This window comes from Tinamus guttatus, unplaced genomic scaffold (assembly GCF_059628265.1).
Source record: "Tinamus guttatus ecotype Peru unplaced genomic scaffold, ASM5962826v1 Tinamus_guttatus_pri_ptg000246l, whole genome shotgun sequence".
Taxonomy (NCBI): Eukaryota; Metazoa; Chordata; class Aves; order Tinamiformes; family Tinamidae; genus Tinamus; species Tinamus guttatus.
In genome coordinates, this window is record NW_028288780.1 from 8,823,421 (window position 1) to 8,838,992 (window position 15,572).

The window sequence follows — 15,572 nt, forward strand, 5'->3', positions numbered from 1 at the left end:
CAGGCTGGTGGCTGTGTGTGTTTGGGTGCACCATGTGTGCATCTCCTGGAGCAGGGGAAGAGAGTGTCGGGCGGGCTTTAGTCCCCAGTTTTATTCAGCTGCTTCTTGCATGCACCATTTCCTCAAATACAGCCCTCACGGCGTCTCTCTCTTCCTCCCTTTCCTCACGACAGAGGCGAGCGCTGTGTGCTGTCTGCTCGGGAGCTGTGCAGCAGCGAGGCTGCGGCTCTTGCTAATGAGTAGCTGACCTGCGTATCGCAGCCTGCAATCCCCACGCTCCCGGGGCGCTGGTGAGATTGCATCGCTCAGGCTGTCTGAAAGAGCTGCCGCGTTGTAATTACCAGGACACAAGAGACAAACGGAATTGCCGTTTCTGCCAGGTTGCACTGGCTCTGCTGCAGGTGCAGTTTGAGGTAGCAGTCTCCCATGCCTGCTGACTTTCTCTCAGCCTAAAACTCTCTGCCTGACAGTCTGCAACAAGTTCTCTTTGGTTAGTAGTTGTTCTGCTACTGCTCGCTACTGCCCTCATTTTGATTTATTAGTTCTGAAGTTACCTGTAAGACTTTTAGTCATGTGAAATTAGATGTTGTTATGAACGTACAAGCGCAGTGTTCTTGGTGTGGATGGACTTCTGTTTGTACTCTGAAACATCAGGCAAGCTCTTTCACCATATCCTGTAACAGCTTTAGTGCCTTATTGCCTGGTTCCTCACTTCTGTTTTCTTCTCTTTTATTCCCCTGTCCTTGGCTGGTCTTGCTTAACTTTGTAGCAAGTGCTCTTACATCAGTGAGCTCTTTAGCATGGGAAGAGTCATCCCGTGACCTTGAGTGTATGTGGGGTTGGCAGGGATGGACTTCCTGTGCCTATGGAAGGAAGTATGGTTTGAATTGCTTCTTCAGGGCCATGGTAGCAATTAATAGAAATGCCTCATCTTCTGGTGCAATATAGGGAGTGAAAACAGGTTTCTTTGGCAAGTCCTAGACTTTCTTGTAGTTAGTTGGATGGAAGACCTTGTGTTTCCATTGTGTCCCAATTCCTTCCATCTGGGATTGATGCTCTTTTTGCAGTGTGTGCATTTGTGCCACTTGTTGTATGAGGCATAAATATCACTGCTGCCCTATGCAGAGCAGAAAAGGGACCTGCAATTTTTTTTTAGGAAAAGCAGAGATAGATTAATACTTTATTTCTCCCATTTTTCTTGTCCTGGTTGTTCCATTTTTGACTCCTTCACCTTCTAGCATCTATAGATGACTTTACTCTTTCCCATATAGTGTCCACAGCTTATGTGCATGTGAGTGGGCAGTGGTAATAATTAGAGGGGCTGTCAGCACCAACAGCCTGTAGAACAGATTGGATCTCCTTTTCCTGGAAAAAATGTATGAAACAGAACCACTCACTCCTCTGGGTTCCTGTTAGCCACTCCTGGAACTGGGCATTCAAGAAACTGCCTTCTGCTACTCATGTGCAGGGCAATCTCACAGGACATGTTTAAAGCATGGACTTAAAAAAAAAAAAAAAAAAAAAAAGACTTTATTTATATGCTCTCTGGAAGGTGGACGTGTCAGATGGTATTTTGATATATCTCTGTGGTGAATGTTACTGTGTGAATGATACTGTGGATTTCCTTGATGAACCCAAGTGGAGAGGAGGCTAAGAAACTCTTTAAATGGTTTTACCCTCAACACAGTCTAAGGGTGGTAGAGCTGCTTCTGAGTATGTGCTGCTTTGTGGGGTGGCTGAGGGCTTTTGGAAGAGACAGTTAGCTTCATAGTCCCCTAATTGCAGTACCCTTTCTAGATCCTCTGTAGTCACGTGGGCTGGCTCTTGTGGCAATGTGATAAAGTAGGTAGGCAGTAGTTATTTATGGGTGAAATACTACTTAGTGCCTCTCTGCTTTACCCAAGGACATTACTTTTATTTCTTCCCACCAGTATCATATGAAACAGATGTGGGCTAGAAGTGAAAGTCACAAAAGTTTTGGTGTATTCAGACCTCCTAATCATTTTTGATTCTACTCAGCCCCACTCCCCTCTAACCTTTAAATCTAATATTTTGAGCTGCTGCTAGTTATTCCTCTCTAGAGTAGTCATGCCTGCTTTCATCTTTGCTTTTTGTCGTTTTTAGCTTTTGTTGGTTTTACTCTTCTACTCCCTGAGCTTTGTTGAGCATGTGGAATCCTAGACAGATTTTGATCTGCATCTCTCTGGTCGTCGCAAGGAAATGGCTCCATTAAAAGTTAACCACCTGCATCCTGCCTGCAAGGCCTCATCCCTTCTTCTGGTGGTTGGAGGGTGACCTACTCATCAGTGTTTAGGAGCTGTTTGTGTGTCCATTTCTTGCATGTACTTGTCCAGTTTTACGAGGGAAAACCTGCCCTGTGCTGGGAACCCAAGGATCCGTTTCTACCATTCTCCCTCTTGTTTCTGGTCTTGAATGAAAGTCTTTTCTGCTAGGGTACACCATCCTTCTCTGTTGCATTTTTGTAATGCTACCTCTCTTGGATCCTGCCAAGTACTCAGGAGGCAAGTTTGAAGTACATTTTTTGTATAAACACAAAGTGGTAGTATACAGAGACTGCTACAAAGCCAACTAAAGCTCTTGGAGGAGATATTTTTGCAGAGTGATTCTAGGAACTTAATTCTTAAAGGTGATAGGTCTCTGTTCACATGCTTTAGCAACAGCATGTTTCACCTGAAACGCCTGCTCTCCTCTTCCACCAGTGGTAATTGCTTCCCTGCAGCCTTGTCAAGTGCGCGATAGCCCTCCCAGGCCCCCTCAGTTAGGTGCAATCAAAGCACATTTAGTAAAGGAAGGTGCTCAGGGAACAGCTCAAGATCTTGTAAGTTAAGGCAGGAAGAAAGCAGGGAAGTACAGACAGGCAAGGGAATGGGGAAACAGTGAAATGCTTTTAGGTTAAGTAGGGGCCTCGGTGCTGCCTCCGTGCTATGCTGGGGTGTGTGGATATGATAGCATGCATGGGAAACAGTGGCCTAGCAAAGGAGAGCTCGGAGGAGGGTTAGAGGAGAGCGCCGGGAACGTTTACCAAAGCCGCCCATATGGGGTGGGAGCGTGTGCCGAGTGCTGCTCTGCAACATCCCCGAGGCGGTGGAGGCAGCCAACGTCCTGAGCCAGTAGGAGGGGGACACTGACCTCTTGGTTCCGATAAAGAGATGCTCATTATTACGGGGAAAGTCAAGACAGGTCGCCTGTATTTTATTCAGAATAGAACCAAACACAGTGAGGAGATGCAGAAGCATCATTAAAAGGATGGAGGAGAATAACAATCTTTGTCTTCTGGGGATAAGAACTATAATGTTACTTTGTTCAACACTAGATAACAAAGGGTTTCAATGACTGGGATCCAGCCTGGGTTAGTTGCTTTAGTTGGATGAATCAAGAGGAGAAGCACTTTAGAGAGACTTATCTAGAGACTCATGTAAAGAAGATGACCCATCCCTGTTCTAGTATCAAAGCTTAGGAATTGAGTCCAACAGCACTGCTAGGTTGTGACTTTGGCAGGCAATATAGAGAACCTTTCCCATGAGGAGAAGAGAGGTAAAGAGAGGAGGATGTGAGATGAAATGAAAAGCTTAGTTTCTCTCTCAGGGTTGGACTTTTTTTTTTTTTTTTTTTTTTTTTGACTTAGAGCACTAAAGGAGAAATGTGTCCCTGTGTGTTGGCTTCATAAAGATGATATGTTGCCCATTGGTAACATGACAGAAGGAAAACAAAAGAATACTAAGGGACAGCATCCAACTTTGGTGGTTAAAGGAAGCAAGAAAGGGGAAAAGCTGAAGAGCGAGAGCAGAACTACTGGAGTATAGGTATGGAAACTGAAGAAGGATGAGACTTTGGTGAAGGGGAAGGTTATCAGATGTGATGGTACTAACAAATGGATCTGGAAAAATGAGGCAGGAAGCTGACATGATTTTTTTCTTGAGGATTTTGGGGTGGAAGTAGTAGTGGAGTGAGTTAAAGTTGAAGGGAAGGAACTGAATTTGTTGAGTTGGAGTTGGTTAGATGGTTACTGACATGTAGGTGGACTTTTTTTTTTTGAGATTCTGAGAAGAGTTTATCTTGTGCAATCTAAGTGTATGGGGAGAGAGAACTACTAAAGTAGGAGAATGGTCCAAGGTATTTAGGGTTTGTTTTGACATGGGATAGGGTTTGGGTGTGTGTGAAGGACATCTATCTATTCCTTTGAGATAACGGAAGGAAAAGAGTTACAGGTCACTAGGTGAGTGCAAAAAGCAAACGGCATGGGGAATTAAGAGACTGATTGTGGTAGGGAGAACTTGGTTTTGTGGGTAGGTCTGATCCATGAGGCGACGTATTTGCTACATGCTACCTAAATCCCCATTTCTTGATTGTGTTTTTTTTTGCAGTGCGGCTCCATGACAGTATTTCAGAAGAAGGTTTCCATTACCTCGTCTTTGATCTGTAAGTGTCTCTGTTTTGGCTTTGAAGCTTCATCAGTGATGCAGACATGTGGATTGTTGACTAAGAATGGAATAAAAAGCACCTGTGTTATTTTAATTCTCTCTTTCCCTGTTGAGCCCACTACGTGATTCTAGTCCGCTTGATAAAAATCCTTTTATGATGTGGTAGGGGGTGGACCAGGAAGGCTCATGGCAGGAGATGTAAGATGGTGAGGGTCTAGGGAGGGAGTCTGCAGGGATCAGAGGATGGGTCTTCTGCCCAAGCTTATCATATGCTAAGCTGTGAGAGGAACACGGACTGTTTGTGCCCAGTACTTCAGCGGTGCCCACAATCCTGCTGGTGTTATGGCAGTCCAGGGGCTCTTGTGGATGTAGCACTGCTTGGGCCACAGCTGTGGCATGTTCCTCGTGTCCTCTGTACTACAGTAGCTCTGCACAAGCTGTTCAGTGCAGGCTGCTGAGGGATCCTGGGGAGCAAGGGGCTGATCAGGGAGGCACCATATGTGCTGTACCCAGCTACGTGCGGAGAGGCTCTGTAACCTCCCTTGTTATTCCAAATTTCAGGGTTACTGGTGGGGAGCTCTTTGAAGATATTGTTGCCAGAGAATACTATAGTGAAGCAGATGCCAGGTAAGACTGTTTCCAGACCCGTCTGTGTGTGTGCCCTGTGTGTGCCAACACAGTGGAATGAATTTCCTGCTTGCTGTTCCTGTGCATGGCTTTGTGCTGGAAGTCTTGCTCCCTGCCTGGAAACAAACCATTCTTCTCTCTGCTGTTAGCCTGAACTCTTGTCCCTGGTCAGCCCTGACTCCCACAGCTCCAGCGGCTGCCCCTCGCGGAGGCCTCTGTGGCAGCAGGCTCTTTCCTGGGACCTCTGTTGCTGGTGGCTTTGTGTGCCTGGCCTTCCCGGTGGGTGATGACAGGGTGCCCTCTGCAAGCACGGGCAGAGCTGCACACTGGGCCTCTGACCCTCGTGCTGGGGCTGCAGGGATGTGCTCTGGCTTTTGGGCAGGCCCCGTTACTTTACCTGTGCCCAGGTCAGAGTTTCCTGGGGGGAGGCCATGTTTCTGCGAGCCCTTTGTGCCTGTAAGCTCACTGGTGCAGTGAGAAGGGGCGCCGTGTCTGGGAGTGACCTTTGTATTTTACTATTAAGTAGGTATAAAGTTCTGCCCTTCCTTTCTGGAGTGGTCCTCCCTCACTGGCTGTGAGTTCCCTGTAATGGGCTGTGCTGTTTAGATGGGTGGGCATCTGGTGCAGCGGTAGCCTGAGGTGCGCTCTGGCCTCTCCAACTCATCCTTTGGACATGGAGCATTTGGAATCAAGCTTGGGGTTAGGCAGCTTCTGCTTGGCTTTGGCAGGGCCTGGGAACGGCCTCACGGGGACATTTTACCTCTGCTTGTTCTGCATCTGCCTGCCTGTGCCATGCTCGTCCCCGTGGGAGCAGGAGCGGGGAGAGCTGTGAGCGCAGAGCGGGAGGGAGCGACGCTCCGGCCGAGCGGTGCTGCGTGGCGTCTGCAGCAGGGCAGGCTGCGGGGCCACTGTCTGCAAGGGAGCTCCCAGCACAGAGATCTGGGGGTGTTGCAGCAGGGTCATGCTGTATGGATGCTGTTGGCACAGGATCTCTTGCACATGCACAGTCACTGAACGCGTTTTGCCCTGAAGCTGGGCGCTTTTGGGGTTATTGCCATCCTTTCGTCTGCTTCTCTGGCCTGTGTCTGTTCTCCGGGATGCTCAGGAGCTGGCAGTGAGAGACCCTGATCCAGTGAACTGGGATAGGTTAGTTAGGGGAACAAGAGTGGTTGCTTTCCTAAGGGCGCTCAGCCCTCTCGCTTCCAGCTGGCCAGGCCTTGCAGTGCCCACAAGGCGACTGAGTGAAACTCCTCCCTTTCTCTCCCTGTGCCGAGCTGAATTCCAGAGCAGGCTGGGAGAGCGAGGGAGCGAGGTCCGTGCCAATCCGCCGCGCTTGGCTCGCCTGGGACACCTCACACTTTTGCCATTTTTGGCCAGAAAATGTCTCTCGCTCAGACTCAGCTCCGTTCTAATTATACATTTTTTGTTTTGGGAGCGGGGAGATATTCATGGATTGCTACCCTGAGGATTATACTGCAAGCTTGGGAAGTAGGGGGTGACAGTTACACTGTGCTGCACATGCTCCCCTCTTCCTCCCCTCACCCTCATCCCATCTTTTCCAGTAGCAGATTTACTTTCCCTGACACATTTCACTTGTTTCACAATGTTTTCCCCTCGAGGCTCAGGACGTTCAGCACTGCTCCTGCAGTGGGAATTGTCACAGGACACGGACTGCATTGCCCACATCTGCTTGCTTACTGCCCAGCTGTGCAAGCCGTCAAAATCCCTGCTCCCTTCCGTGTTACGAGTTGTGTTTTGTTAGGATATCACTAATGCACATATGTACTTAGGCTTTATCAGCTTTAGCTTGGGAGCTGAGGAAGGTTTTAGCAGATGATTTCTACCAGAAATCTTACCCATGGGGACGTTGTGCTGTCCTTATATGACAGGTGTTGATAATATGTCTTTTCCCCATGTGGTTGCTGCAAGGAGAGTAGCAGAGGTGTCAGTTTTCTATGAGTTGGGGGAATGTAGCACAGCCACTCGGTGGGGAATGAGTCTGCCTTTCAGATCACTAGCCCCTTAAGTGGGATCTGTACTTAAAAGGCGCCCAGCACGCGGATGTGTGTGCACTGTGTATGCAAGTGCTTGAGATGCTGCTCTGAAAGCTTTGCAACCTGGCAGGCACCCAGGAGTTTGTTGGGGCTGCTGCTTTCCAAAAGTTTGTTCTTTGCTCTGGACTAGCCCAACTGAATGTTTCCTGGGGTGGTTTGGCCCTGTCTGCCCCATCTCAGCTGCTGCGAATTTGCAGGTAAACCAGCAGTCTCTGCCAGTTTGCAGGTGCTCAGGTGTCTCAGTTTTCCGATGTGAAGAAATTGGCCGTCAAAACAAATGGGTTAAGTAGTGTGAAGGGAGAAAGGAAGGTGGTGATGGGGGGCAGAACGAAGGCCTTGAGGTCCTGTCACAGCTGGATGGAGGGTGGCAGGCTGGCTGTGACAGTGGCATCCAGTGGTCAGGACAAAGGGCATTGGCCTGGGCTCCTGAATATAAAAGTTAGGGAAACAGTTCTAGGATGAGATGTCAAGTGTACGTGCAATGGTAACCCTGTGTGTCTCCCTTTATCTTGCAGCCACTGTATTCATCAGATACTGGAGAGTGTGAATCACATTCACCAGCACGATATCGTGCACAGGGACTTGAAGGTAATGTTTCCTCCGGGCCACAGAGGCTGAGGAGAGAAGACAGGGGATCAGTGCAAGGGGAATAATGTGTTGCCAGCTGGCACGGCCCCTTTTTTCATTTTCTTTTTTCTTCTTTTTATTTGAACTGGGCTCAGAGGTTCCTGAACTTGCTCTTTTGGATTTTTCCAGAGGTTATGCTGGTCTCCAAGGAAGTTTTGAGTCTGAACTTTGTGAACCTTGCCAGCCGTCAGTCTCTCTGAGGCAGCTTCAGCATAGGATAGTGGTGATCCTTGGGACTGATAGGCTTTCAGGGAAATTTGGGTAGGATTCATTAGAATGACGGATTTTTTTTAGTCTGTTGTTGAAGGGATATCTAGAGACCCGGGGCACTCTCTGTTCAATCTGCCAAGATGAGTTTGTCTACACAGAACATGTATATTTTTATTCTGCACTTGAATTGCCAAACACATGCCATTGGGCTAGAATAGCTATGCGTATCCGTCCTCATCAGTAGAAGCATTTAATCTAAAAGCAAAAGTGCTGGCCAGTTAAACACTGGTTGAATCAATCATTTGCCACGTTCTAACACGTATATAGGCCCAGAACCTCCTCAGTGAAGTTACTGAAACTCCCTTCCCACACAGTGTTCCTTGTACTGGGAGCTGGGCAGGCTCCAGAATGAAAAGCCTTGTGCAGGAAGGTCTGCCCTGCAGCCTTCTCTGTCTAAAGTGGGAACGGTGATGGCCACCAGTGTTCCAGTTAAATTAATGCAGGGTGACACCTGCTCCTAGTGATGGTTTGTCATAGAACACATACAGAAAGGTATAAAAATATTTTGCAGAGAGCGTGGCAAATGCATGTTGCAAGTTCAGGGGCCATGTTTCCCCAGTGTTTTGATCTAGTGAGCATCTGTCAGCCCTTAATGTTTCTGGCAAATTCTCTTGCAACACTTTGTTGGCCTTCTGACTCAGAGCACTGTGAAAAGATGCAGGTGGTCTGCTGTAGAGCAACCAGGATGATCTGGATGAGAGCTGACACTGCTCTTGAGGAAAGTAACCTCCATGGGCCCTGCCAGGGAGGTCCTCATGGAAATGAGTGGTGTCTTCTGCAATAGGAGGGTATGAATTTTCTTTGCATCCTGTGTGCAAGAGGGTGCACTCAAAAAAGACATCACTTGTTTTGCTCCTCAAGTTCTGTTAAAATAGTGAGCTTGTTCAAAACTTATCAGGTGTTAGACTCTCCCTTCACAGTTAATGTGTTTCCTCTATTGCTTGTGTTGATTGGCTGAAACTGGCCTGGCCTGAGGTTCTTTTTAGCAGTAAGTATTGCTGTGCTCTTTAATGTTCTAGCTCTTTGCCAAAACCTTAGCCTTCAGGATCAGCGTTAAATAACTGCAGAACTTGCTTCATACAAAGTTTTGCCTTCTGCACCTCATTCTTAGTTAGTCTTTTGGCTGACATGCCATTAAAGAACTTCAAACACCGAGCTGCCCATAGGGGCATGAATGTATCCATATCTGTACCCAAGAGTAGGTAAAACCTAAGACAACCCCTGAGTTGGCGAACATGCACATAGATAAGCACCATGAGGTGGTAGCAGATGTCTTTTAGAGGCAAGTAGGGCTTAGCTAGCATAAATCAGACTTAAATTTCACTGTTACTTAGTCAAGCCAAGCCCAGACGTGGTTTGGATTTGGGACGGTTTAGTGTAGGAGCTTGTTTATGCTGGTGAGTTTCCATCTCTGTAGCTTAATTAACGCAGCCTCCTCCACCTCCAGGGTAGTGGAGAGCCAGAGGCAGTAAAACGCACTGATCCGCCTCTGCCCGTGCTGCTTGCAGCAAGGACTGGGACGGGCAAAGCCGTTTGCTCTTCGTTCAAAGCAAAATCAAGGCACAGGCCCAGCAGACCCCCACCCAAAGGCAGGTGAATGAGGAAAGCCTCTATTCCTCTCAGGCAGAATAGTGGGGGAGCTTCTCAGCGGGGTGAAAATGGTGAGGAGACTGCAAACAAGAGCTCCACCAAAACTGAAACTGTGACCAAGTCCTGCGTCTGTTTCTTCCAGACTTGTATTTTGCTAGGTTAAAAACTCCAACTGACACATGTATTGCCCACATTTTCAGAAAGGGGTAGGATAACATCTCTGTCCTGGCTTGTCCCTGTCTATAAGTTGAGGTTCCTGTCGATCTGTAGTAGCTTCCATGTCCAAAGACTCTGGAGCCTCAGAGAGAAGTGACGTGGCTGTCCATGGTGTAGGTGAGAGGCAGTAACAAAGCAACATATTTTACACTGCTGTAAACGAGGATTCATAGCCTGGAAAAAGCGCTTACAAGACCACTTATTGCTGTGCTGTTTATGCTAATTTGAGACTGAGGCTTTTTCTGCAAGGGATGAAAGCTACTGCCTATCTAGATGATGCCTTTCCACATTACAGCTCTCTGGCAGCCCTTATTAACATCATATTTACTTTCCCGGTGCCTTGGGGACAGTGTAATGTTTGTGGGGAGGAATATCACTGTGTCTGCAGCAGGGTATCTGCTGCATCTCCTTCTCCTCCCTGCTTTCTGCAGAGATAGCAGAAACTAATTTGGGATGCTCTGCTGCAGGAACTGTACTGCCAGTGCCCTCTGGTGTCAGCACACGGAGTGCTGGGAAAGAGGCTCTGCCTCTTGGAGATGGTTTTAGGAGGGGGAGAGGAGAACTTGTGTTAAATGAGAATTTTCTGCTGGGGTAGATCACGGCTGTTCGTTGCTGTTGCTCTCCTTTAGTCCAAACAGTTTACTATCTGCCTGCTAAATTCAGTCAACTTAAACGATGTGAGCACTGAGGCAGGAGGCTTTAAAGAGGATTATCAGCCTTTCATTCTTACCCGCTTTCTTCTTTCTTCTCTCCAGCCTGAGAATCTGCTACTGGCAAGTAAATGTAAGGGTGCTGCTGTCAAACTGGCTGACTTCGGACTGGCCATAGAAGTGCAGGGAGAACAGCAGGCCTGGTTTGGTAAGAGTGTTTGGGTGTTCCTGCTTTTGCTCACCTCCTTCTGGAGCCTTGTTGAATTTCAGTCTCGCCGAGTATTTACTCTGAGCTCTTGCACCATGCTTGCATGTATTTGGCATTGATACTTCCTCTCCGAGTATCCCAACCACTAGGTCCTTAAGCACAAGTCCAGGTGTGATAGAAGAAAGAATATGATAAGGACAGGCAGAGATTTTCGCTGTTAATTTCTCTATTTTTATTCTCGATGTTCAGTAGATGCTAGTGTTAGCGATGAAAGCAGCTACTAAGTTTAGACACTGTTCCAAATTTTCCTACTGCTCAGGAGTCTTGAGATCTGGAATATTGTTTGGTCATTTTACAGAAATAAGTTTGACCTGGCCTTCCTCAGGCACATTTGGATCTGGCTTTATCTTTAGGTAAAACAGAATTAGAAATGAGACCTTCTCAGGCTATAAACATCTGCTCTGAGGTTCTGCAGTGCTGTGGAGACTCTGGATGGATGGCTGCTCTTCCTGGTTTGCCCACCACGTGGCACTGGGTTGTGTCCTATCTAGGTCCAGTAGTTTTGAATTTCAGGTCGTACACGTAGCACTGGTTGAGTTCTGGCACAGGGGGTTGTGCTCAGCTGCATGACAGATTTCTTTTCCATTTTGGCTTGTTAAGCGACGCATAGATTGCTCCATGTTTTGCCATTTCTGCTGGCCTACTGGAGCTACCTGTATCTCTAGCAGATACGCATGGGGCACGGGGATGGGTTTTGAGCTTTACTGGATGCCATTAGTGGATTTTGTAATATCACAGCATATCTTTTCTGCTTGGGGACTATAAGTACTTCATGTCATCCATTTCCTGGCAGGGTTTGCTGGCACTCCAGGCTACCTCTCCCCTGAAGTCTTAAGAAAAGATCCGTATGGAAAACCAGTGGATATATGGGCATGTGGTAAGATTCCATTAAAACGTTTTGCACTTGCACCACACCTTTTTGTTTATAGGAGCAATTGCTTAAAATCTATTGCTGGGAGGGAATGTGGTGCTCCTTCTTGACCTGTGGGTAGATGAAGGTATACTGAAAATAAGCACTTTGTGTAGACAAAAATAATACTGGAGCCTGAATTAGTTTGATTTTTGGCTCCTAATCCTTTTTTCAGTCCACCTATTGCATGTTGGAGTCTCGAGATAGAACTATTTGTGACTGTGAAGAGTCAGTTATTTAGATCTGTAGCCATTTTCTATTACACGAACTGTGTAGAAGATGAAATATTGAAGGGAGCTGATTTTTTTTTTAAAGGAAATTAACAACAAAGTGTAAATGTATTTGGGACTGATAAGTTTAAAGCTGTGTGGTATCAGTGTTGCCTGACATGGACTAAATGTGTCTCCGCAGGCCAGGAGTTTTAGTCTTGTCAGCGGCTCTCTGTCCCAAGAGCACAGCCAACAAACTTGTAAAAGCTGCTCCTTGCTGCCAGCACTCCCCAGGGATGTGGCTGGGGTTGTCCTTGTGGCTCAGCAGCTACAATGGCCGTAGCAGGGAGGAGGGTAGGGAGGAGTCCTGCACCGCAGTCTTGCCCTGGCAGCAGGGGATAAGAGCTGAGCGTGAAGTGCCAGGGCAGGGTTCAGCAAAGGAGACATTGGTACTGTCCTCCAACACCTCTTGAGACCAAGCGGGGTGGCAAATGGAAGTGCTGAGCAGTTGTTGCCTTGGGGAGAGTCGAAGAGGGGAGGAAGAGGGGCTGAAGGAGTAATTGGCATGTTTGCATAACCACAGTGTGTATCTGTGTCTCTCCCTGCCAGGAGTGATTCTGTACATATTACTAGTGGGGTACCCTCCCTTTTGGGATGAAGATCAGCACAAGCTCTATCAGCAGATCAAAGCCGGAGCCTATGACGTAAGGGCCCTTCCTTGCTGCCTACCTGCGTGGGTGGAGAAGCACCGTTCCCCTGGGCCATCCAAGACTTGCTGTTGTCTTACTCGGTGTCCAGCAGCAGGCCCCAAGTTACGCTGCAAAGTGGTGATGTTTGGCGTGTGTGTGTAGGCCTTGCTGTTGCCACTGCCTGGGGCTACTGAACGGATATGTAGTGGGCATCAAGATGCTGCTGCTCGTTAGGGCAGTAGAGCTGAAATGAAGATCTTGGGTGTCTTCTACTGCATTTACCATAGCCAAGTCCCAGTGATGTTACCAATGCTAACTTTCAGGCAGAGCAGAGTAGAATGAAAGAGTCTGCCTTTACCAAGGCCTCGCTGAAAGTGAGGAAGTATTCTAAGGAAAAAGAAGAGCTTAATTTACAGCCTTGGCTGTCCTCTGCTCCACAGCAGAATTTTCTGCAGCTGTGGAAAGTGTGTAGCCCTGTGAGTAGGCTGAGTGGCCAGGGCCTTGGCAGGATAGTTTGGTGGTGTGGATCAGCGGAGTGAGTTTGAGGCTCCAGTAAGAAGCCAGGCAGGTCCTAGGGCAGTTCTCAGAGCATGGCCAAAGTGAGGTGTAAGAAGCCTCTGGAGGAGAGGAACAGCAAGGAGATTAGAACTGGAAGCAAGGATGAGGTAAAAGCTGGTCTGGATGGATACAGAAATGTGGACACTTGGCATAATGTGAGAAGGCTCGGGAGGAAGAAGAAACTCCTGAACTTGTAGTTTAGCACCTGTGGGAAGTTGGGGAGCTCATTTTGCAGGCAGCCCCAGCGCAGAAAGCTGGGGTTCTGCTGCAACCCAGGTTGCAGCCGGCTTCTGTGCCCGAGAACAGTGGGGTGGTGTGTGTGGTGGGAACTAATGTCCCCTGGCCCTGTGTCCGGCCTCGGTGGCTTCCTGAGTGAGAGCAAAGTCATGTCTTTGATAGCCTTAAATGGACTTTTGTTCTTCTCTTGCCTTCCTGCCTCTCGTTTCTCTGTTCTTCCTGTGTTGCTTGTTCTCTTTTTAAGTGTTTTTGCATTAATTATATAGATGCGGATTTTCAATGTACTTTGGGATTAAATCTCTGACTCTTTTTGCAAGTAATGGAGAGTTAAGTGCCTAATCCTGACACCTCCCGTAGTTCATCTTCCTGTTTTTTGCATTCCTGTACATAACAAACAAGTTCCAGTGGATTCTTCCCTTGTTGTGCCTGGCAGAGAACAGCTCAAGCCCTACTGGCATGCATGCACCTGGGGTCCCTACCTCAGCCTGCAGGGCTCTGTATGTGCTGGACTGTTATCTCTCAACCCACAAGGAAGTGGTAACCACGAACCAGACATTCTTGTTCAGGAGGGATTTTGCAAGGTGTGACCAGAAATATATTTGAGATAGCAGAAGGGTGGATACTGTCCTGACTGAAAGCTCGATATTATGATTTTTAAATAGTCCCTTGCAATGTTTGCAGAACAAATTGTATAATGCTTTGCTGATGCCTGGGAATGCAGAAGAAAGATTATATGCAAATTGAGTATGATGAGTGTATTTTCATGACCCAACTGAGCAAAGCACAACAGGCAGAAGAGAGCTGGAATGAACTTTCTCTAAGTATTGTGGTACCCGTAGGAAATGCTCTCAATGCAGATCAGTCTTCCTTTATTCCTCCTCCTCCCGCCCCTCCCTACCTTCTGCCTTTAAAACAGAGAACTTTTAACCCAACAGCAGATTTATCTCCCAAGTTCGTCTGTAGGGTTCCTAGGGGAGAGACATGCTGCAATTCGTCTCAACGTGCTGTCATCTGTAGCACATCCACACAGCTGGAGGATGGCTTAAATATCCCTTCTTTATCATTACTGGAACTGTAGAAGGGAACACAGTTACCCCTCATGGATGATCAGCAACTGAATGACTTGATGTTCTGTTCTTTGTCTCTGTGTTTCTGTGTTCCCATCCACCCTTGCATCTCTCTTGCTTGGCAAGCAATGATTTCTGGTGTGGTAGAACTTGCTAACAGCTTTCTAGTGCCTTGCTGGCATCTAAGTGTCTGGTGTTGCTCCGTTACAGTACACTTTATGCTGGGCAAAACATGCCTGATGGGCTGCTGGGTGTTAGCTGCTGTTGCTTTCACAGAGTTTGGCTGTAGATGAGTGTTTGTGTTATTGTATACGCTGTTATAGCTTTTTAACATGCTGGAGAAAGAGGAAAATGAGTTAAAAAAAAAAAAAAAAAAAAAGAATGCTTGTGTTTTTTGTGTTACAACTCAGTTAAAAAGATCTGTGACTGTACTTTTTTGACTGGTGAGTATGAATGAAATTCAAAGGGCTGACTGAATCCTAAAGGCTTTTAAAGCTGGTAATCTTCCTGCCTGTATTTGCTGAATGCTACAGGCACGTCCTGCTGTCTGGTTCTGCTCACTAGTTGTTTTCTGTAGAATTTTCATTCAGTTCAGGGTTTTACTTTGTTGCTGTTGTTCAAATATGTTGGTCCTGGTACCAAAAGGGGAAAAGTTGGGAGTTGAGCTGTGTGGGAGGGAAAATCCCTTCTGCTACCAGGGAAAGATATTTTGAGTTACCATCTCTTTCTTCTTCTTCTTTCAGTTCCCGTCACCCGAGTGGGACACTGTGACTCCTGAAGCAAAGAATTTAATCAATCAAATGCTAACGATAAACCCAGCAAAGCGCATCACAGCTGACCAGGCTCTCAAACATCCATGGGTCTGCGTAAGTGTGTTCCTCTATTGCAGGTTGGTTTGTGGCTTACTCTTAAGGCCAGAATATTTAAATACTTAAATTGTGATTTTGAGAGGCTGTTCCTGTAGCAAGATAACTTTGTAATTTTGTGGTGCTTTTATTGTCACTGTAAGGAACAAAAAAAAATCACTGCTTAGAACAATTTCTTGAATGTCTGTAGTTTCTGTTTTTCCCCTCATCTCCACTTCCAATACAAATCATCTTCCAATGTCAGATGGAGTTTGGGATCAGACAAAATATTTTAGGATTATTTTGTTCTGCA

General features: G+C 47.1%; 1 protein-coding gene across 15 annotated transcripts in view; it reads left to right on the top strand.

Moving 5' to 3' along the window:
- CAMK2G (calcium/calmodulin dependent protein kinase II gamma) overlaps positions 1-15,572 on the top strand; it is a 111,099-nt gene that overhangs the window by 56,101 nt on the left and 39,426 nt on the right. For all 15 annotated transcript variants that reach the window (XM_088526426.1, XM_088526441.1, XM_088526431.1 and 12 more), the window contains exons 4-10: positions 4,386-4,440; positions 5,004-5,069; positions 7,639-7,711; positions 10,582-10,684; positions 11,538-11,621; positions 12,473-12,567; positions 15,158-15,280. In XM_088526426.1, coding sequence (XP_088382552.1) covers positions 4,386-4,440; positions 5,004-5,069; positions 7,639-7,711; positions 10,582-10,684; positions 11,538-11,621; positions 12,473-12,567; positions 15,158-15,280 — 599 coding nt within the window. The remainder of the gene's footprint in view (positions 1-4,385; positions 4,441-5,003; positions 5,070-7,638; positions 7,712-10,581; positions 10,685-11,537; positions 11,622-12,472; positions 12,568-15,157; positions 15,281-15,572) is intronic.